The sequence below is a fragment of the Durio zibethinus genome, chromosome 22 (assembly GCF_047325235.1).
Source record: "Durio zibethinus cultivar Kanyao isolate XHJ-2024 chromosome 22, ASM4732523v1, whole genome shotgun sequence".
Taxonomy (NCBI): Eukaryota; Viridiplantae; Streptophyta; class Magnoliopsida; order Malvales; family Malvaceae; genus Durio; species Durio zibethinus.
In genome coordinates, this window is record NC_143183.1 from 20,848,887 (window position 1) to 20,871,357 (window position 22,471).

General features: G+C 33.0%; 3 protein-coding genes and 1 pseudogene across 9 annotated transcripts; 2 read left to right on the forward strand and 2 right to left on the reverse strand.

Moving 5' to 3' along the window:
• Window positions 1–521: 521 nt before the first annotated feature.
• On the reverse strand, window positions 522–7,345 carry LOC111306861 (kinesin-like protein KIN-13A). 6 transcript variants are annotated; one of them, XM_089751302.1, is made up of 15 exons: window positions 7,107–7,345; window positions 6,946–7,035; window positions 6,559–6,821; window positions 5,812–6,033; window positions 5,373–5,561; window positions 5,010–5,111; window positions 4,800–4,877; window positions 4,497–4,578; window positions 3,370–3,532; window positions 2,772–3,101; window positions 2,380–2,598; window positions 1,678–2,269; window positions 1,524–1,589; window positions 1,007–1,237; window positions 522–888 (listed from the first exon to the last, which is right to left on the reverse strand). In XM_089751302.1, exons 3-14 carry the CDS (start codon window positions 6,766–6,768, stop codon window positions 1,055–1,057), a joined length of 2,436 nt encoding a protein of 811 aa, XP_089607428.1. In that variant the 5' UTR covers window positions 6,769–6,821; window positions 6,946–7,035; window positions 7,107–7,345; the 3' UTR covers window positions 522–888; window positions 1,007–1,054. The 6 variants fall into 6 exon arrangements, with proteins under 6 accessions (XP_089607428.1, XP_022760572.2, XP_022760571.2 ...); XM_022904837.2 differs by having other exon boundaries at window positions 522–1,237; window positions 7,141–7,345; XM_022904836.2 differs by having other exon boundaries at window positions 522–1,237.
• Window positions 7,346–11,757: 4,412 nt separating this feature from the next.
• Window positions 11,758–12,909, forward strand: LOC111306864 (universal stress protein PHOS34-like). The gene is made up of 4 exons (XM_022904844.2): window positions 11,758–12,149; window positions 12,302–12,396; window positions 12,520–12,641; window positions 12,771–12,909. The coding sequence occupies exons 1-4, from the start codon at window positions 11,972–11,974 to the stop codon at window positions 12,856–12,858; spliced, it is 483 nt and encodes a 160-aa protein (XP_022760579.2). The 5' UTR covers window positions 11,758–11,971; the 3' UTR covers window positions 12,859–12,909.
• Window positions 12,910–13,094: 185 nt separating this feature from the next.
• LOC111306863 (translationally-controlled tumor protein homolog) lies at window positions 13,095–14,967 on the reverse strand. The gene is made up of 5 exons (XM_022904843.2): window positions 14,831–14,967; window positions 14,016–14,089; window positions 13,792–13,920; window positions 13,537–13,694; window positions 13,095–13,447 (listed from the first exon to the last, which is right to left on the reverse strand). The coding sequence occupies exons 1-5, from the start codon at window positions 14,856–14,858 to the stop codon at window positions 13,330–13,332; spliced, it is 507 nt and encodes a 168-aa protein (XP_022760578.1). The 5' UTR covers window positions 14,859–14,967; the 3' UTR covers window positions 13,095–13,329.
• Window positions 14,968–16,135: 1,168 nt separating this feature from the next.
• Window positions 16,136–22,108, forward strand: LOC111307468 (condensin-2 complex subunit CAP-D3-like; annotated as a pseudogene). The gene is made up of 9 exons (XR_016332120.1): window positions 16,136–17,940; window positions 18,171–18,912; window positions 19,107–19,601; window positions 20,003–20,094; window positions 20,272–20,359; window positions 20,442–20,556; window positions 20,645–20,769; window positions 20,882–21,056; window positions 21,233–22,108. The product of XR_016332120.1 is annotated as a condensin-2 complex subunit CAP-D3-like (transcript).
• Window positions 22,109–22,471: the final 363 nt, after the last annotated feature.

Here is a 22,471-nt window from a genome sequence, read left to right on the forward strand (position 1 = left end):
TCTTCCCATCTCTCTTTTGAATCAGTTGTGCCTGGCTTTTTATTTGCAGCTTTTGAGCTTCTCCCAATGGTAGTGATATGTCTTTTTATATATATAGAAAAGAGGTCAAGGCCTAACGGAATTTGGGGTATCAAAATGTCAATCATATTGTGATCCTGCGTCTAATACCTTATCTTTTTTGGAGTCGGATACGCTTTCTGTCTTCCCTCTGCCCTTTCCATTTGCTTTATATTTTCCTGGTGCCAAATCTTTCTACTTTTCACCTTGGATCATAAAATTACAACTCAGATTCAACCTGGAGGTGGCAATTGGGTAGGGCTGATTTGTCACGTCAGAGTGAGTTATTTCGGGTTCGAAGGAAATTTAAAATATTTTTAAATTTTGGGTTTGGATCATATAGATTTACATTGAGCTCATAATTGAAACAATGCAATTATATCAAATATAAAAATTTGATATACAAATCATTCATATGAACGATGAGATTGAAATGCAATATTTGATAAGATGGACTGTTTAAGGGCATTTGGAAATATTTAACATTTATAATTCTTCAAAAGCAAAATATACTTTTCAAGAGTACAAATAAACAATATAAAGGGGAAAAATACTCTATTTTCCTTTTCCTGCTTTCCTAGAAATGACTTACGAAAACATTTCCTTCTCACCCATTAAACAACAGAAGGCCACAAACCCGTATCATTCTCAACAAGAACACATCAGATTCATCTAAACAAGAAATTGCCACATTCGGATGCACCTGAATCATCGTTGCCATTGTATTAGCAGGAAACATGTATGTTATCAGCAACATTGATGCCTGAGTGAAAGACCATCTGTCCACTTTTTAATTTCCTCTCAAGACTCTAAAACAGCTCCAAGCATTGACTGCCAGAACCGAGTAGATTCATTTAAGTGAAACATTTATCTGTTTATAGCAATATTTAATGTAAATGTCCACCAGGACAAATAGTTCCATAACAATCTACATGAGAAGGGAAATTACAGGACAGGGTCTGATTGCAGTAATGAGAGCAGAGAACAAACTGCTGCCTTAACTAGGAACTCTCTTCCGACTCAGTATCTCCTGCTCTTTTAGTCGATGCTGGAACCTGGCAAGGCGAGCTTGGAGGCTCACCAGACCAGCAGCCTTGCGTGAAAGCACAAAGCTCAGCTGGGTCACATAATTGTCGATGAGGCTGCCTGGTTGGTCCACCTCAGCCAAAAGCTTCATTTCCTGTAATAGGGATGCGAAACAAGATGAGCAGTGGTTTAACTGTGAAAACAGAAAAAGATCATTTTTCCAGCTTATTGACGTGGGTCGTAGGTTCAATAGCATAGTTCAGGTCAGGTAGAGCATGACCCAGAAAAAATAACTTAAAGTAGTTGGTCTTTTGTGCAAATCACTGATCAGCAAGGATGGCAGACTCAATTATTAGCTGTGAGTAATGAATGTAAGTGCTTCACAACATAATACTCAAACATGAAAATTTTCACCACATATCAATTGCGAGGTTACTTACTTCACGAACAATCTCCATTGTATCCTCAATTTCTTTTCTATGAGCAGCAATTAGAGCCTCTTCCTCCTGCAACGAACAAAAGTATACACAAAATGAAGAAAATCATGAGAGCCCCTACTATAATAAAACAAAATGAACCATATTGATGGCCTACCTCAAGTATTGCATTGATATTCTCATCAGTAGGAGGCTCAGGATCATATTGTCTATGTCCATTATTTGTGCTGTTATAATTAACAGCATTAGCCTGCCTAGAGTTTGTAGTGGACAAATCAGATCCACCTCCATCTTTCTTGGCCCGGTTCCCCATCTTCTCTGATTTTTCTTCTCTAGTCACTTTTTTACGAGGTGGTGACACCTTCTGCAATCTCTCTTCTGTATCAGCTGAATTTTGAGAATTTGATGAGTAAACTCTTTGACTTGTAGAACCTCCATAATTATTATTCACTTCAAATCTCTCCCTATCCACTGGGCCAGAGGCTATTTCACTTTCCTCCCTCCCGTTGAAAGGGTAACTTGACAAAAAAGTTGAGGGTTGTTTTTCAAAGTCAACAGTATAAACATCTTTCTCTACAACCCTTGGACCTGTATCAACAACTTTTACTTCCTGTTGTGTCTCATAAACATCTTCTACACCTGCAGTAGCTGAAAGAGAAGATGCTGAAGAAGCATCCTTATTACTTGGTGGTAATGAATTTACAGCCTGATCTTTTTTCGGATTACCACTTTTGGAAAGACTTTTAACCCTGTTCGTTTGGATGATAATAATCCTTATTTAGTCAACAAGTACAAAAATACAATCTATTGCAACAAAGGAAGTCCATTTTGTGGAGGCTCAATATAGAAACAAGCATACCTATCAGCATATCTCAAAGTATTGAGAGTGTGTTCACATGAACCTGCATTTGGAGAAATACAGGATATCATAACAGTCCTTGAATTGCCGACAAACGAGTCACGGAGCACTTCAGTGAGTTTGCTCCCACGAAATGGTATATGGATGTGGTCATTGTCCAGAGCACGAATGCACTCCTTAAGAGCCAAAAGGCTCTTATTGATTTCAGCCCCCTCGATCCTGGCAAGAATTCAAACCAGTGGTATCAGAACAAGCCAAAAATAAACCAGGTGGGGAGTGAAAAAATACATCTTAAGACAATTAACAAGCTGACAGACAAAGCCAACCAGTATATAGGCCTTTGAAAGTTGTTTCGGCACCCTTCTTTTTCCTACAGAAAGATTCAAACTCACCTAGTTTGCCGGTCATTATCAGTGGTGTCTGCACCTCTTTCACTGCCAGCAAGATCAATAAAAGAAATCTTTCCCACAACCTTCCCAGGTTTAGGCTCATTCCCATCATTGTTCCGCTTGGACTCCTTTATCTCAGGGTGCTTCTTAATGACAAGTTGTAAAATAGCATGTGACCTTGAAGATTCCTCATTTGCACCAGTAGATCCTGTGCTTCTAGCGGCATTTCCCCTCTCAATGTATTCCTTCACAATTTGCACATCTGACACCTCAAATTCTTGCAGTCCAACAATGCAGACTTGTTGTCTCCCATCTTCTCTCATACAAAGTTTCCTATTGGAGAACATTTAGATTATTGAGTGATCTAATTGTTATTAATACATATATGCATCCACATTTACACCAAAGATACATATTGAAAGAGAAAATGTGTGCTTGACATTGGACAAATTGTGCTCAATTGACAGTCAGACCAGCACACATTTCAAAGTAATTACACATCATAAATCAATCACATATGTCCAAAAGAAAAGATTTATGAAAAACACACACACACACACACACACACACGCAAATAAGCAAGGAAAGAAAAGGGAAATACTTTCTATCACTCAGAAGGTCAAAGAGTTTTCCACCATATATCTCAAAATAGCTAAGCCACAATTTAAATCTCTGATTGCGATAAACTGGCTGATGCAAGTATCTGACAAGGTCTTGTGCAGCTCTGAGAGGTAATGGTTGCATTGTGAATGTCTTACCACTACCTGAAATCAAAAATATATACCATGACATAGTGCAGAAATTAGCAACAATGCCACACAACCATGAACTAGAAACACAAGGAGATGTGCAACAAGAATAAGGACCAAGGAAAACGAGAAAATGACTATCATGTCTTAGGTTTATGTGATTTCTTTAGTTTTATAACAGTGTTTCCCCTCGTTTTCTGGAACTAGCTGTTCTCCTAGCACTAATTCTCTCATCAATCTACTCAAACATTTGCAGTCTCTAAATTCCAAAGACCAATCATATGCATCAACTTTCTAGTAATAATTCTAAACGCCCCAAATAATTTCCTCCATTATGTTTAAAATACCACAAAATACCAAGCACATCATTTAACCAAAAGCTTATGGTTCTCACTAGAATCTAATTTCTTCCTAACTCTTTTTTTTTTTTTTTGATTAGTAGTACTTCATCATCCAAAGAAGCAGGAAAACCTGCTACAAAGAACAATACAAAGTATACTATAGGGAGTTCCTATACAATCTTCCAATTTTGATATAAGGATCTAACAGAAGGGTTTGCTGTACTTTTTACAAACTTAGATAAATGAAATTTTACATCAAACTTCCCAACTCTTTGAATATTGTAAAATGATTTGGGGAGCAATAATCTACATAATCCAAAGCAAAATACTCGGTAAGGCACAAGGGAAAATGTCAAACAATGGAACAGAAAAAAACAGAGCTAAAAAGATGTTTATACTTTCTATATCCAAATATAATTCCCCTAGAAGGTCTGAGAACTAATCTTCATGTAAAAAATATATTTTGGAAGAAACTGAAAGGAATAGACGCCTAGATGCCATCCAAGATGCATGTAGACTTCAAAATTTTAAAAAGTTTTCCTTCTAGATGAATATAGCTTCAAGCTTACAAAATAGAACATAATAAATATAGCACATGCGCCTGCCATTCAGGAAGAAAGTTCAGAAACTCTATGCACCTGTTTGCCCATATGCAAAACAAGTGGCTTTTGTTCGCTGAAAGATGATGGGAATAATCGGCTCAACAGTTTCACGATAAACCTGTTAAAGCAAACAAGAGAACATGTTATAGCTTCAATCAATCTTTTCTCTAACAAATCATTAAAGCAAACAAGAGAACATGTTATAGCTTAAATCAATCTTTTGCTACAACAAATCAATAAACAAAGGACAAACTTAGGTCAAAATATAGTCTACATTATTCAGAAACCACATTTGGAATTTGGATAGCAACCAGGAAATATATTTCAACTAAGTATTACCTCGTCATTGGTAACATGCTCATCCAGAACAGCATCGAAACAGAACTCATGCTTCTCTACATATGCTGTCAAGTCCACCTTTTACATAACAATTAAAGCAGATTTAAGAAAGTGAAGAAATTACATATCAAACAAGCACCAATAGTTCTAAATATTCATCCCAAGAACACATAGTGATATCGCATTAACTACTGTGAATAAAGGACAAACCTTTAGCTTGGGTTCATGGACAGTTAAAGCATTCTCGCTCACAGTTACTATATCATCCTCCTTCCGAGAAATCTCCTTCTTATTTAGTGGTCTTTTACGTACCTTATACCACATGTAAGACAAAATTTTAGCTTTCCAGGAAGTTTAAAAAAGCAAGGCATATAATGCTGTGCTATGAACATGCATGCATACATGCATCAACTTTGCTTAACCCAGATAAATAATAAAAACACAAGGCAGAACAACAATGAAAGGAATAAAAAGATACAAAACTGGAGAACATAAATTTTAATCTTGGCAAGGAAATAAGGGTGGGAGAAAGAGGAGAGAGTAACGAAGCACCATGGCTAGAAACCAACATACCACAACTTTAATCTTAGCAACATTATTTTCCCTCATGCTGATCTCATTAGCAGAGAGTAATGAAGCGGAAACATCTGCATCACTTTGCTCTTTTTGCTGCCGGCTACTTGTCACATCAAATTCATTGTCAAATGCTTTGTTAACACCAGGCACGAATGGTGATGGCTCAAAAGGTTCTGAGATAACATGCTGCAAACAAATCAAATCAAAATTTATTTCCAGAGTAAAAGAAAAAGATGCTGCACCAAACTTAAATTGAAATAAACATTTTACTGGATTTTAAAAATATCAAATGGGAACAACATGCAGATATACCCAACCATATCACCACAAAAATGAATGAAAAAATAGTAGAGCTGCATGTAATCAATCTAAACTTCCAAGCTATCAACCATTGTGGAACTCCTGCAAAGCTATGTGCAGTGCCCTATAAACATACCTCAGACAGAAGCTCTGTATCATCCATAGCATGAAGATCCAAAAGCCCAGCCCCAAAATCCCCCCTGAACTCTGGAGAATAGAACCCATCAGCCGTAGCCGGCCCTCCTGAACTTTGGGCGGTTGGTGTGTATGGCTCCGACCCAGATTCCCCATTAAAATTGAGGTTCCTCATTAATTTGAATAGCCTCTGCTTCTCTTCCGCAGATTGTGCTCCATAACCCTTCAATAATGTAAAAGTAACTTCTCATTATCTCAGAGCGCATAAAATGTAAACCCATTTAGACATATAAAGTAACCACAAGAGGAAGTATCTAAAATACAGAAAGTTCGGTGAAAAGGAAACAAGTATGAATAAACTCATGGGAAAATAAGGAAACAAGCATCAGAATGATTGACTAATCATGAACTCCAACTTTCTTAAAACGCTTACCACTCTAATTGTCCATTCTATAAGTGAAAGTTTCAGAACTTCATGCAAAAGTCACTTCAACTCGGCATGGAATATAAATCGCAAAAAGGACACATGTTAGGTGAAGAACAATGTAGAAACTTAATAAAATATTTTCCCTTAAGTAAAACGCAATAGCAACAAGTGTATTCACCAAATAAGTTCATAAACAATGACAATTTAAAGCAAGTAAAATACGATCAACTCAATTCAACTTGGCTGCATTTGAATCGAGCAATGAACGGTTAAGAATCCGACAACAACAGACGTGGAAATCAAAAGCAGAGCGTTGGTTACCTGCATGAGGAGGCGTTGATCGATGCCAGTAGAAGCCAAGGGAGAGGCCAGATGCTGCAATCCAGCAGACTGCAACCACCGCGCCATAACGGCATCACCGGCATCGCCGCCGGTGGGACCCGCATTGTGCAAGGAAGACCCGCCGCCTCTGCCTGCGTGATCGTAAAGCGCCGTCGCTGCAGCATTGCTTTGCTGCATCTGGCCACCCATGTGGCGCTGCGATCGCCTTTGAGGAGCCAATTTTTAAGATCCGTTTATCAATGCTACCATAAAAAAAAATTAAAAAACCAAAAAATTTTTACCAAACTCCAAAATCAAAATTCAGAAATAATAATATTGTTAATAACAAATAAAAAGAAACTAAAAATATAACTAAGCTTCACTTACAAGGACGAGAAATTCCGAATTCGAAGAAGAACATGAAAGCGAATTTCTTCGAAAAAGCAATTTCCAATGATCCTTGAAATTTTATTAACCCTATCCAAAAAATGTCACTCAAAACTCACGCATTCAAATTACATAAAATAAAATAAATTAAATTAAATTACCAGAGAAAGAGGAAAAAAAAGAATAGACAGACACCGGCGATTCGAGATCTGCGATCAGATCTGAAAGAGAAAGAAAATTACAAAAGCAGGAAACTCTAATTTAATTTCTCATTTAATTTGTTTAATTTTCTTTTTTTGAAGAGAAATGCAAAATGCGATGATAATTGAAAGCAAAACAGAGATTTTTTTTTTTTTTTTATGAAATGAAATCTAATATACTGTTTTTTTCTACTTTGGATGAAATTTAGAGAGAGATACTAAGATTATATAAACTTTGATCATTTAGATTTTTTTTTTTGTTTAATTATTGAACGGCTATGTTGAATTTAGTTGAATGACTTAAATGTCCTTTTCTGTTTGAAGAATTGTTTGATATTTTGGAGACAAAAATGCTATGACATTTTTTAAGTATTAAAATTTTTTTGAATTATTTTATTTTTTATATTTTTATTATATTTAAATAAATATTTATCCTTTATTTATATTTGAATAAGCTCTTTTTTTAAACATTCATTTTTTAAATATAAATTTAAAATTTAGCATATATTTAAATATAAATTAAAAGTTATAGTTTTTTTTTGTCAATTAAAAATTTAATTAGGTGTAATAAAGATATAAGAACTTATTTAAGTAAGGTGGTAAGTTTAGAAATTTTTTTTGTTATTTTAAATTTTTTAAAAGATTATAATGTAGAAATAAAAAAAGTGATTAAAATATTAGATTTAAATTTTAAATTTATTAAATATTATCTCTTAAAAATAAAAAAAAATTATTAAATATGCTATCAGTGAAATTTTTTAACTTCATATACAGGATTAAAATGGTGATACGTATCTTTTATACATTTAAAAAAGAAATAAGATATGTATCATCATTTTTATTTCATTTGTAAAATTAAAAAATTATACTGCAAATATATTAAATAATTTTTAAAAAAATAATTGCATAAATTAAATGAAATAAATTTCAGATTTGACACTCTTACTTTTAAATAAGGTTATGCTTGCTTATACTAAATTTTTTTAATAAATTTTTAAAATATGCCATGATGATTAATCAAGTTAATAATAAAAAATTCTATTTTCTTATGAATTACAAATAAAATCTTAAATGTGAATTTTAAATGTTTTGGATCTATTAAAAAAATGTGTCTTTAAATTTTATTTTTTAAGTTAATATAAAATCTAAGGATACCTTTAATAGAATTATTAATTTTTTTTTCATTTTGTGGTTTTAAATAAAGACAATTGTCTTTTAATTTGGAAATAATAAGGTTATTTTATTTTGATCGGGTTGTTTTAGATTTTTTATTTTTTTCAATCAATTGAGAAAAAACTTTGGTCACCATTTCAACTAACATTGATTTGAGACATTGGAAAGATATTTTGTTTGTGAAAATAAATGCTACTAAAAAAAAAATAACAATGAATGAAACTTACATGGATGGCAAGTCATTGTAATTTAATAATAAATGAAACTTACATGGATGGCAAGTCATTGTAATTTTGAAAATTTTGGTGGTCAATTTGGTATGGTCCATGATTAAAGATGCCAAAGTCATCAAGAATATCAAATTAGCCGGTGCATGGACGGCAGGAGAAAAATATAGTAATGTCATAATTAATTAATTAATTAATTATAATTAGCACAGAACGTAATTGTTTTATTTAGGTGCAAACACACGTGTTCCTTCAAAGCAAAATTACGAGTGAAAAGAAATCGAGAAATTAAAAAATTAAAATTTAATTAAAATTATAATATTTAATTTGGTTTAAATTAAGTTTTTATTTAATTTAGATTAAATTTAAATGTTAAATATATATATTAAGTTCAAATCGAATTTTGGATAAAAATATGAAAAATTAAAAAAATACAAATCAAATTGAATTATATATTTTTTATTAGTTTATATATATTTTAAATTTGATTAAATAAAAATAATTATTTTATATTTACATTTATTTAAATATATTAAAAATTATATTTAATAAATATATAAAAATTTTTAAATTTGATTAATAAAACTAAAATTTATTGAATTCGATTTAGATCGAATCCCTTTAAAAAAAATTAATTCGAGTTCGAATTAAATTTTAAAAATTTATAATAATATTTATTATCTAAACAAATCAAACTGAATTCAATCAAATTCAAAACTTTATCACCCCTATGCAAAATCAGTCCATTTGTGTTTTTCATTTTCAACCATGCAACTTAATTTACATCTAAACTCAAAACTAGTCACCATCAATAAAGGAAAAATTGAGTAAATGACATTTTTAGTTCTAGATCTTATTATAATGTTCATTTCCTATTTAGAAAAATTCGATTTTCATCCACAATTTTTTGAATTTATTCTAATTTTATATTTCCATCCATACTTCATTAAAAATAAAAATAAAATATGAAGACAAATAAATTTAAATAAATAAAAAAGGACATAAATAAACAAATTTGAAAATTTTAATTCGCAAATAAAAGTAATTTAATTTGATTTATGATCAAAATGTATTCATAATTATTTTTTGTATTTGTGGTTATTAATAATTAATTATTAAAATTAAATTTTTAATATTTTATCAATGGATATTAATGATATAATAATCAAATTTTTTTATATTGAGGGTAAGATTATAAACAAATTAAATATGAATAAACGAATGTACGTTTAAGATTTGTTCATTTATTTTTAAAGTTGTTTAGATTTGATTTGTGTTTTGTAAAAAAAAAAAAATTACTCTGTTTATTCAAGTTCGATTTATTTAAAGGATAAAATATTTGCATTCGATTTATATTAAGTTCATATTTGGTTCAATTAAATTAAACGAGTTCGTTGATGAATATATTTATAAATATTAAACGAATATATTCACAAACATATATAATGAATATGTTCATAAGTAATAAACAAATAATAATCAAATAAACTTTAAAAAATAAATTATAAACGAATCCAAACGAATCATAAAATAAAATTACGATAAAGGATAAAATTTTAATTTTTTTAGTATTATTATAAATAAATAGTAAATAAATAATAAATTAACAAATTTTAAATGAATTTTAAATGAATTAGTTCACAAATATAAATAAATCGAATAAATTTTTTATTTAATTTATTTAATAAATAAATATAAAAATATTATTTAAAATTATTTATTAAATTTAATAAAAAATTATGAATAAAAAAATTTAAATATATTTACAAACAATTCGTAAAAAATTAGCTTCGTTCACATCCTAATTGGGGATATAGTATAAACTTTGTTAATCTTAGTTCTCAGAACTGCTGGTTGCTGCCATTGTTTTAATGGTATGAAGCTATAGAAACAAGTGAGCATCTTTTAGCTGCCGAATCCCAATGCCCAAATTCATAGTTTGACAATTGACACAATCGTTATTATCACAACTTACAAGAAGAGTGTCAGAATCAACTGAAGCTGTTTCACCAGGGTGGAGCAAATTCCATGTGACACTGATGCCACTTGTTCAATCATGTTAAAACACACAACTGTTCGGATTTTAGCCACTTTTGGCTCTGAAACTCATGCTCATCTATACCACCACCAATCTACATTATAACTGTTAATATGTATTTTTAATAAAAATATATTAATTTTAATTAATTTAAAATAATAATTTATATTATTTAATAAAAAATTTATTTACTAAATATATAAAAATAAATTTAATGAACATAATAAATATTATAATATTTATTTTTTTTACCCAATAAAAATTTAAAATCATATTAATATTATTTATAGAAAATTACTTAAATATATAAATACAAAAATTTTTACATTTCCTAAATGTAAATATTTATGATGATCATGGGTAAAAATGATTACTAAAAAACAATGGAAGAAATGATGATGACAACATTGCAAAAATAAAAAAGAAAAAGGGTTGTATTTTAGTAGGTGAACTTTATGTGATACAAATATAAAATAAATTTCATTGAAAGATTTCTAACATTGTGCATTTATCAGTATCTTCATCTCCTTTGCATGCTTGGAGCCTAGCTAGAAAAGTTTAAATAAAACAATTACATGTAATTAAAAAATATGTTTGTTTTACCCTTGAAAATATGATTTTTTTTTAGGGTGTCTTGTTTTGTTCATTGTGGCCCACATGGAGGAGAATGATGGCTTGTTGAATCTCAAAGGTGGACCAAACTCTCCAAACTTGCACTTCACTTACTTTTGAAATAAAGCCTTGCTTTAACTTAAAGTATGTGAGGGTGAGATCTAAATAGTTTTATTAAAGTGTTATTAGTAAAATATATTTGTATATAATTTAAAATTTTTAGATTTAGATCGAAATTCGAATTTGAGATCTTTAGTTATGAAATCGATTCTAATATTATTAAGCTAACAATTCATTAATAAATATATTTATTTTTGAATTAGTTAATTCGAAATGATTTTTAGTGTATCTAAAATATTTTTTATAACATAAAAAGTTGTTCGAAAATAAATTTTTAAGATATCAATCAGGCTCAATCCGACTCATATACACGTATGAATTGAGTCATGTTAAATGGTATTTAGGCTTTTAACCCTTAATGTATCAATTGAAATGAGTGATGGATTACTTGGGATGGACTCTACTAATTTCATGCTTTAAAAAATTAACAATCCATGGAAATTTGAAGATCTTTCAACTGTCTGGTAATTCAGAAACCGAGTCCATGGCCACAACAACCTCACCAAAAGTAGCGACCGGCTTGACCAGTTCACAAGCCACTTCAAGAAACATCCTCGTCAAGTTTAAAACCCAGCATCAACTCAGTGCACAACTCCATCTGTTTGCATCAGAATAAAAAGAGGTTTTTTGGGGGGAATTCTTGAGTTTGTAGTAAAATGGCTGAAGGGAAATCAATCATGATGGTCGCCATGGACGATAGTGCACATAGTATGTACGCCCTGGAATGGACCCTTGATCACTTCTTTGTTCCTTTTGGCTCTAACCATCCTTTCCAGCTCCTTGTTGTCCACGCCCGACCCCTCCCCATTTCTGTTCTTGGACTTGCCGGACCTGGTAACATGAAACTAATGTACTTTGGTTATTACATTTCAGTTTTAAGTTTCTTTTATGTTAGTTTGGGTAAAAAAATGTATTAAAATAACATAAACGACGCTTAAGCATTTGATTCAATGATAGATGAATCGGTTTGAATCTCTTGAATGCAGCATCAGTGGAGGTTATACCAATAATGGAGATTGATTTAAAGAAGGCAGCCACTAGGATAACAGAGAAAGTGCAGGAGTTATGCAAGAAGAAATCAGTAAATGATCATTTCAATCTGTTCTTATTTTGTTTACCTTTTTTTTTTTTTTTTTTACAATTTTCTCTTGAGAGATATTGAGATTATAATATTTCCTTTTTGAATTTATAAACTGCTGTGCAGTTGAGTAATGTGAATGTGGAAGTAATGGAAGGTGATCCGAGAAATGTGTTGTGTGAAGCTGTAGAGAAACACAAGGCAGCAATCTTGATAATGGGAAGCCATGGATATGGAGCTGTGAAGAGGTATGATATACTTTAATTTAAAAAAGTGAAAGAATAACTAAATTTACTAGAAGGTTTGGTAAAAACGAGGATCTCTCTTACTTGGGTGATAATTGATTTGGTGTTCTTGATTTCCCAATGGACATGCAGGGCTGTTTTGGGCAGCGTAAGTGACTACTGTGCTCACCATGCTCACTGTTCTGTAATGATCGTTAAGAAGCCTAAGCACAGGGATTGAGCTAGTCCCTGCCTTTAGTTTTCACTTTTGCCTATAGATTTTGAAGCATCCTTCCAATAAATAATGATTATCTGATTTTCCGGTTTGCTATTTCAATTTCTTGGGGGATTTATGCATTTGTTTCAAAAGTAAGCCGAGTTCTTAGGTTGGATTTTCTTATGAACTTAATGAGCTTTGTTGAAGTAACTTTAAGGGGCTTATCGGTGAAATCATTGTGCGAAATATGAAGAAAAATCTATCCAAAGACCATACCAATTATATTAAGAAGGATAAATAGAACAATGATTTAAGTTATTTTCAGTCACCCCATAACATAAAAAGCATTCCATGACCAAGAAACAACAATTAAAACAAAACAGTAGCAGCCATGAGGCCTTAAGTGTAAGCAGAATAAAGGATAGAAAAGAAGGCAAAGCAATAAGGAAGACTAGAATTAGAACTAGAACTATAGCAAGCACTTTTGCTCCAAACTCAGCACTTGACCTCCTTCAATGCATAAGCAAAGTACAAAAATGTTGGGTCAACAGCACCTTCCTTGTAGTAAGCAAACACCAAACAGCCATCATCAAGCATGCTCTCTCCCACGAAACTGCAACAAACAAACATAAACTTCAGTTTGTTTCCCAAAACCTGATAAGCATTCCTTAAATACAAGAAAATACTATGAGAAGTACTCACAATTGAAGGTCCTTGAGCTTTGAAAGCAAAAACTTGGTTGCTCCCTCAATGTGTTTCTTAAAGTTTTCAGCATTCTCTGCATCCAACTTCGGTGTCAAGGTCTTGATAAACTTCTTTATGTATGCAACAAACTGCTTCTTGTCAAAAGCAGGTTGCTCCTGCAAGCAATACACAATACATTCTTCACAATCTACCTCAAAAATTATCAAAAAAATAAAAAAGAATGAGATTCCTTTAAGAGTTAAACTAACAAACCTGAAGCCTAAAGGTGTCAACAATGTCGACAACCTTCACAGCTTGGTCATCAACACCCTCATCCTCATCTGCACCTTCAGCGGAAGGATTGGCACCAATATCAACATCAACAGCTCCTTGCACAACCCACTAGAAAGCAGCAAAAAGCAACAAATACAGTTAAATGCCAATTCCCATCACAAAGAATCTAAAACTTTAGCATAACAATTGCACAAAATACTAACCTTTCCCTCAACTTCCCACAGTATCCCATTCTCAATTTCCTTGTAAGGGAATGAGTCGGAAAGAAGCTCATCGCCTAAAATTAATTAACATAGTAAAAAATCAACAGTTTGTTCAACTCAACAGCACAAAGTTCAACACACTAGCATCAACAAAACTCCACAATATAACCTAAGCATAGTAGTAAAATATTTGCACTTTTTACCTTTAAAAGCACCACGATCAGTAGAATTTTAGACCCAACAGCTAAAATTTGCCAATGTTGAATTTCATTAGCTAAAAAGTCAACAGTTCGTTCAACTCAACCCCACAAAGTTCAACACACTTCCACCAACAAAATTCCACAACAGAACCCTAAGCACAGTAATAAAAGATCTATATTTTTTAGCTTTAAAATCACCAAGATTACCAAAATTTGTGGACCCGATAGCTAAAATCTTCAAATTCTGTAGGCCCAATAGCTAAAATCTTTCAATGTTTAATTTCAATAGCTAAAAAGTCAGCAGTTCGTTCAATTCAACCGCACAAAGTTTAACACACTTGCATCAACAAAACTTTCTAAATAACCCTAATCATAGTAACAAAAGATCTGTAATTTTTAGCTTTAAGAACACCTAGATTACTAAAATTTGTCAAATTTTAATTTTTTAAATAAAAAAGCTAAAATTTCCTAGATTAAATCTAAATCGAAACAAAATCCAAAATCGAAGGAGGATTAAAACGCAGATCTAATAAAAGCAAAAACCTTACACTAAGCTAAACAAAACAGTGAAGTAAAAAACCCTAATCGAATTATTGGGAAAAAATGGGTTCTTACCAGTAAGAATATCCTGGTAAACCAGCATGATTGCAGTCTCTCTCTTTCAGAAATCGAAGCGAAAAGATGAAGACTTTTGTGGGTATTGAAGAGAGAGACGCAAAAGGCGACGCCGACGACGAGAGAGAGCGAGAGAGGGTTTGCAGGGAAGTGGACGATTGGTATTTATAGACGAGGGTTTCGGTGGAGGTTTGAATTGCGGTTAAGCTAAGGCAAGACGAATCTCTGTTTTTAGCTAGTTTGGGAATAGGGACAAGTGTGTGCTTGACTTGGGATAGGGATTGGCTTTTCACAAGCCTAACCTGTTTTACATAGAGTTGGGTCAGGATTTTCTTAATCCAATAAGCCCAACCTATTTGGTCTACGGGTAAGAACAAAGATTTCATTCATCTATTAATAATTATTGCAACACAAATCTACCAATGAAAATTTAACTGGGCTCTGTAGTTTTATTTGCTTTCTAGGCTTCTCGCTACTGGTCGCTTCGTATATATGTGTTGTATTCCTTTTTTTTTTAAATATGTAAAATAAAAAATTATTATATTAAATTTATATTGACACGTAAAATAAAAAAATATATAATTTTTAATTTTTGTTAAATTTATATATAAATTTTTATTAAAAAATATATATAAGAGTGGTAAAGTGAAAATAAGGAAAGAGATTATAAATGATTGTAAAGATAACAATAATTCAAATTAAATTATATTCAGTTTAATTTAATTTTTTAAATAATTTATAAAATTATAAATTTTTAAAATTAAATCTAGATTTTTATATAATTCGATTCAAATTAAATTTTATAAGTTCGGTTTGATTATCTATTTTTTAATTTTTTATATATTATTTTAATATAAATTTTAATTTATTTAAATAGATTTAGATATAAAATAATTAATTTTATTCTATAAAAATTTTAAAAATATATAAAAATTAATAAAAATATATAATTTGGTTTGATTTAATTTTTTAAAATAATTTTTCACTTCTTATTCAAAATTTGATCAAATTTAATATATATATATATACATATATTTAATATATAAATTTAATTTGAATCAAATAAAAAAAATTTATCTAAACTAAATTAACTATTACGATTTCCAATCAACTTTTAATTTTTTTTATTTTTTTTTCACTTAGACAGATGATAAGATTAGAATCTTATACTTACTAAATCCAATTTCTTAAAAGTAATTATATGAAAAAATTAAGCTAAAATTTGAATTTTTTATTAAAATTTTAAATTATGTTATTATTTTTTTTTCCTTAAATTATCAAGTGTAGATCCTTTCTTATTTTGCTTAAAAAAAAAAAAAAACCTCTGCTATTTTTTAAATAAACAAACTACCCAAAATCTGGGCCCGTTTTCTTTTTTGGCAATAAATAATTCTTTAAATTAAAAATCCATAGAAAAGCTTCATATTTTTTCATTAATTTTCACCTTTTTGTTTTGTTTTTCATTTTTATAAATGTCTTTTCTTTCTAAGGAAAGCCATTGAAGCGGGAATACAAAAAATTCGAAGAGTTTCAACGAACACCGGCAAACCATTGCCCAGAAACAGAGAATCTCTTCAAACTCAAAATCTCCCCCTGAAAATTTCCAAAGAGCCATAGCCATGGAAGAAACCATAGCAAGAATCCTCACAGACCTCGAAGAAATCAATCAAATCCCAAACACCCAAACCCAATCTCCACTCATTTCACCCTCTACTCTCGTAGATCTCCATTCCCTTTTATCCACAAACGACCCAGACCTCATTTCCCAGTTCTTCGATCACCTCCCTTCGAAAAGCCTCACTCCCTCTTATCTCACTAACTTGTTATCTTTCACAATGGATTCTTCCCTTTCCCTTCGTCTGTCCCTTTTAGCTTCACAAGTCTACCTTTCTCTTCTCCCCTCCCCAAATTCCCCTGTTTTCACTCTCTTCACTCCCATTTCCTTCCTTTCTCTCCTCCGTTCCCTTCGTCACGGTTTCAAAAGCCGTCCATTAGCCCAACCTGATCGCTCTTCCCCTTCCCAAAAGTCGCACGCGCGGCCTAATCGGAAGAGGAAGGGTGGGGGGAGGGGTCCTAGAACAAGGGGCTCGGGGGTTCTATTGAGGAAGAGAGTGATTCTATGGATGTAAAAAAAGTGTTTTTTGTGTTTGAAATGTTGGTTTCTGTCTTGGGTTTGATTCATTTGGATAGGTTTCCTGATAGTTTGAAGTCTTTGATACAAACTATCGGTGAAATTCCTTTGATGGCAATGGAAACGTTCGCAAATTCGGGAAGTTTTAATCGGTTAATGAATTTGTGTTCACGGGCTTTGAGTGAAGTGTTGAGGTCTGAACATGGAGAGATGGCTAGTACTGCAGCTGAGGTTTTGATCGACATTGATATTAATGGTTAAATCACAAGCAAGAAGTTTTGCATTGGGGTTCGTGACAAAAAAGATGATAGAATTGGGAAATGAGAGTGATGGTGATAAGAAAGCTGTTGTTAATTTTCCTAGGTATTTGGCTCAAAAGGCAACTGAGAAGGCTGAGCCATGGGCTTTGGCTGTGGATTCGATAATGGAGGTTGTTAAAGTGATGGACTTTGAGGATCAAATAGGATATATAGAGTATGTGTTGAAGATGACTCAAGGAAAGGCTAATCTTAGACTGTTAGGTGTTGATCTTATTGCAATGATGTTGATGTCTTTGGGGGATCCTTTTGGAGTGGATCCGGATGTTGAAATAAGGGATTATTGGGGGACGAAGTGTTTGGAAGCTTTGATTCTGAGATGTTCTGATTTGAGTGCTGGAATTCGTGCTCGAACCCTTTCAAGCTTGGCACAAGTTGTGGGGTTTTTGTCTGGTGATGATAGGAATAAAGGTATTTTGCAGCAAGTAATGGGGTTAGATGAAGGTGGGAAGAGGAGGCCAGAGGGTGGAATGAATGATCTTTTGAGGAAGAGGTGCATGGATGAGAAGGCAGCTGTTAGGAAGGCAGTACTTCTTCTGGTTACCAAGTCGACAGCCCTTTTAGGTGGTTCTTTTGATGGAGTCTTGCTCAAGGCAATGGCTATGGCTTGTTCAGATCCACTTGTTAGCATACGTAAAGCCGCCATTTCTGCTCTTTCTTAGGTTAATTTACTTTTGTGCTTAATCTAGTTTCCTTGTTCCAATATGTTTCTTTATTCACTTATTAAGCACATTATGATGTTCAATTAGTTTATGATGCTCATTTGACCTCAGTGGATGCTTTGTGATGATTTGATGCTTAATCATAATTCAATGCACAACAGAATGATGTTCAATATGTTCTTTGTTATGCATTTATTCATTTCAGGTTGATTTTTGCATTAGCTTTGCAGGCCTTCAGAACATTTTCGGATGAAAGTGTTACTAATGAGTGGCTGCAGTCTGTTCCACGTTTAATAACAGATAATGAATCTAGCATTCAAGAAGAATGTGAGAACTTGTTCTTGGAATTGGTTTTGGACAGGGTGTCTAGAACAGGATCAGCTTGCACACCCACAAAAGGATCTATTTTGTCTGATTCCAATCTAACAGCAAAGAGTTTAGAAAGGGCGATGGCATTGTTATTCCCCGAAGGGGTATTGGGCCTTTTGCAAGCCATCTGCAATGGGGAGGTGAGTCCATGGGTGAAGAAAATTTGCACAAGCTTGGGAAAAAAGAAACGACTGAAGCCCAAGATTGCGATTTCCCTTCAAAATATTATAAAGACATCTGAATCTCTCTGGTTGAGCCATCCTTGCCAATTGAGAAGTGGACAGCCCCAGTTGGTGCTTGGTTTCTTCTATCAGAAGTGTCAGCATATCTTTCAAAAGCTGTTGACTGGGAATTTCTCCAACATCACTGCAGCTCCTCGACAAGCATGGAGCAGAGGGCAAGGTTCAAAGCCCACCTTTGCAAGGAAATGCCCATGAAGATGGAGAAGGCATAGAATCCAATTCAGTTGCATGGGCAGGAGATCGTGTTTTCCTCTTGCAAACCATCTCTAATGTTTCTGTGGAATTGCCTGCTGAACCTGCTGCAAATTTAGCCCATAACTTGCTTAAAAGAGTTGAAAAGTTCAGCATGCATTCCACAGAGGTATTAATCATTGGGTACATTAAAACGCAAAAAATGCAGCAATGTTTTGTTTGTTTTCCTCTGTGGACCTTTTCCCTCCGTTTTGGGCAATAAACTTGTTTGTATGCGGTTAGCAGTTAAATGTTTATGCTTTTTCAAGTGACTTAATATGTCATATGCAATTATGCATAATCAGCTAGAATATTTGATGGCAGGTTAATGCACATGTAAAAGCTCTCAGAACATTGTGCAAGCGGAAGGCACTAAATCCTGAGGAGGCTGATCAACTTGTCATGAAATGGGGACAGCAGCTTCTCTCTAAAGCATGTACAATTTTAGAAAAGTACATTTCTGAGAATAAAGAAGAAAATGAAAGTAATAGTTTCTTTACACTACCAAGAAGTGGGAGCAGAAAAGGGAAGCAAGCAGCAACAGCTTGCAGGCTACTGTCAAAGACTGTCACTGCAGTTTATACTGTTGGGTCTTTGGTCGTTGTCTGTCCTTCTGCTGATATGAGCTCAATTGTTCCACTATTATACACAGTCATAACTTAAAGGAATCCTGATCCAAAGTTAAATAAATTACCGGGGCCTAGGATATCTTTGAAGCAGACTGCCCCTTCTTTGTACATTCAAGCATGGTTGACAATGGGGAAGATTTGCTTGGCTGATGGGAAACTTGCAAAGAGTTACATTCCTCTCTTTGTGCAGGTCTAGTCATCAATCCAGTAGCTTCTCTAGTTTATGCTCTGAAGTTCTGAGTTACAAACTGGATAGGTTTTTGTATGATTTCCATTAATGTTTTGCAATGCATGATTCTTCAAAGTGACATCTACCTCTGCTTTTGTTAGAAATACTTGTTTAGACCATTTTTTTTTCATTCATATTCATTGCAACTTGCATGGGAAAACATTTATAAGCATAGCTAGCAGCATCAATTCTTAGAATACTAGAAGCTTCCTAAATTATTTCCAAGTATCATGCTTATGCTCTTCTCTAATATGCATTCTTTCCTCACTATTGTTTTCAAGATATTCCTACAGTATTTCTCAATGTCATCACTCCAAATGGTATCTGATAACAATGTTAACGATGCATTTTTTAAAAAGCAGGAAGTTGAACAGAGTGATTGTGCAGCCCTTCGCAACAACCTTGTAGTGATTATGGCAGATTTTTGTGTTCGCTATACTGCTCTAGTTGATTGGTGAGTCATCTGGAAATTTAATAAAAATGAGCTTACTCGGTTAGTTTCTTCATAAGCAACTAATTATGCAATAGTCAAACTGACTATTGAGGAGTGAATGAATGGCAAAAATGTTACAAAGATTTGTTTTCTATGAGACTGTTTGCTGTTCTAATGGACAATTCTTGAAATATACAGTTATATAGCAAAGATCACCAAGTGTCTTCGTGATCCATGTGAACTTGTCAGAAGGCAGACTTTTAAACTGCTTTCAAGATTATTACAAGTAAGTTTGTGTTACAGGTTTTTTCATTTGTAATATTATCTTAATAGCCTATTTAATGTTGTAATTTCGTTCTTAAATCCAGAGGGACTACCTGAAGTGGAGGGGAGTGCTATTCCTTCGGTTCCTTCTATGTCTTGTTGATGAATCAGAAAAAATAAGACAACTTGCTGATTTTCTCTTAGGAAGTATTTTGAAAGGTAAGGAGCTTTAACAATTCATTATAACATTGCTGAAGTTGGTCATAAATGTTCATTGGATTGACTTTTGTGTATGTTTTGCTTCCAGCCAAGGTTCCACTTCTAGCTTACAACAGTTTTGTGGAAGCCATTTATGTTCTGAATGACTGCCATGCCCACAATGGACATAATGATTCGAAGAATTTATGGACAGAGTTGAATTTTTTCCATCAGGTATTCATGTTCTTCATTCAGCCACAGGAAAAAGGATTTCTGTGATTGAGGCACATGTTTATGATCTATTCAGTGTTTCCATCCTTGATAAATTCTATGTTACTATTTCCAGGGGTAATGATGAGAGGTCCAGGTCTAAAGGGATGCAAATCTATGTGTGTTTGCTGAAACAGATGGCTCCGGAGCACCTTTTGGCCACCTTTGCAAAGTTATGTGCTGAGATTCTAGCAGCTGCATCAGATGGTATGCTCAACATAGATGATATAACTGGACAGTCTGTTCTGCAGGTACTGATCATCTGCACATTTGTAAATTATGCCTCCCCAAGATGTTGTGCTTTTCTTTTGTGATAATGCATGATGGCAGCCAATTACAGCAATAAAAAAAGGGAGGGGGGGCTCCTGTCCAGAAACGTATGCTGATAATTCCCATGCAAAACATTTCTTTTATGTCGAGGGAGCAGGATGCTTTCCAAATTCTTGCCTGCAAAGAGATTCGAGCATTGTCCATTCGTGGATCTGCATCTGACACAGCAGAGGTAGAGGAAGAAGGTGGAGATAGCAGTGCATCTGCAGCTGCCGCCAAAGGAAGGGCTATAACTCAGGCAGTCCGAAAGTGTCTTATTCAAAACACCATCCCCATCTTTATAGAGCTAAAACGGTTATTACAAAGCAAGAATAGCCCTCTCACAGGTTCCCTCATGGAATGCCTGCGAGTCCTTCTCAAAGACTACAAAAATGAGATCGATGACATGTTGGTTGCAGATAAACAGCTTCAAAAAGAGCTCATATATGACATGCAGAAATATGAATCAGTCAAGGCTAGAACAACAGCTGCAGAGGCAGTTGCAAACATGCAAAATCAAAGGGGCTACCAATCACCATGTGTTTCAAAAGGTGCAACTGGAACTCATGCCAAAAACAAGTTGAACCAGAAGTTGTAGAGTGATCCGAAAGTAGCATCAGCAATGGCAGATGCAGCTGCTGAAGCCACTGCCAGATCTGTGCTAAGGGAGGTGAACAAGGGAGCAATGACATCACCACTCAATTCTATTAGTATGCCAAAACTCAAGTCTAACCAGGCAGGAAACAATCCACAAAATGATCGCCCCTTAGATGTTTTGGAACCCTTGAGAAGACAATAATCCTTCAATTCTGATGATGAAAACTAACGTTTCTAAATGCACATTTTGTTTCATTTGGCCACTAGTTAATGTAAATAGTAAACATAATTCAACCTTTTTTTTTCAAATTTTTTTACGTTGGCAATACATTATTGCCATGCTAAGGCATGTCATTAATCTATAGGAGTATCAATTCAAGAGTTTTCTTTCTTTCTTTCTTTCTTTTCTTTTATTCTTCTTTGATTTTCTTTATTTTTTTAAAAAATTTCCTATAGTTATTTTTTTAAATAATACAATTAGAGATATTTCAAAGATTAATTTAGATTTAATTCTCTCTTTAAATAATTTTAAGAGGATATTTTCTTCCATTGACATGATGTTTTTAGGTAATATTTGGTGTTATTTTTAAGATCATTGTAGTGATCTAATTATTATTATGATAAAATCGTGATTTGATTATTAGTAATTTTAAATTATCATGTTTAATATAATATTATAAATTATTGGTGTTTTTTAAATCACTGCTTTTAGTATTATATGAAAAAATAAATTATATAATACAAAATATCTAAAATAATC

Bases quoted from the DNA above. Each gene is read 5' to 3' on its own strand.
- LOC111306861 (XM_022904837.2), bottom strand. From the start codon at position 6,768: ATGGGTGGCCAGATGCAGCAAAGCAATGCTGCAGCGACGGCGCTTTAC. The intron at 6,034-6,558 runs GTAACCAACGCT...ACATTATTGAAG, and splicing joins ATCAACGCCTCCTCATGCAG to GGTTATGGAGCACAATCTGC. The intron at 5,112-5,372 runs GTATGTTGGTTT...ATGTGGTATAAG, and splicing joins TTGCTAAGATTAAAGTTGTG to GTACGTAAAAGACCACTAAA.
- LOC111306864 (XM_022904844.2), top strand. From the start codon at position 11,972: ATGGCTGAAGGGAAATCAATCATGATGGTCGCCATGGACGATAGTGCA. The intron at 12,150-12,301 runs GTAACATGAAAC...TCTTGAATGCAG, and splicing joins TCTTGGACTTGCCGGACCTG to CATCAGTGGAGGTTATACCA. The intron at 12,397-12,519 runs GTAAATGATCAT...ACTGCTGTGCAG, and splicing joins AGTTATGCAAGAAGAAATCA to TTGAGTAATGTGAATGTGGA.
- LOC111306863 (XM_022904843.2), bottom strand. From the start codon at position 14,858: ATGCTGGTTTACCAGGATATTCTTACTG. The intron at 13,921-14,015 runs GTTAGTATTTTG...GCTGCTTTCTAG, and splicing joins TGTGGGAAGTTGAGGGAAAG to TGGGTTGTGCAAGGAGCTGT. The intron at 13,695-13,791 runs GTTTGTTAGTTT...TATTGCTTGCAG, and splicing joins TTGACACCTTTAGGCTTCAG to GAGCAACCTGCTTTTGACAA.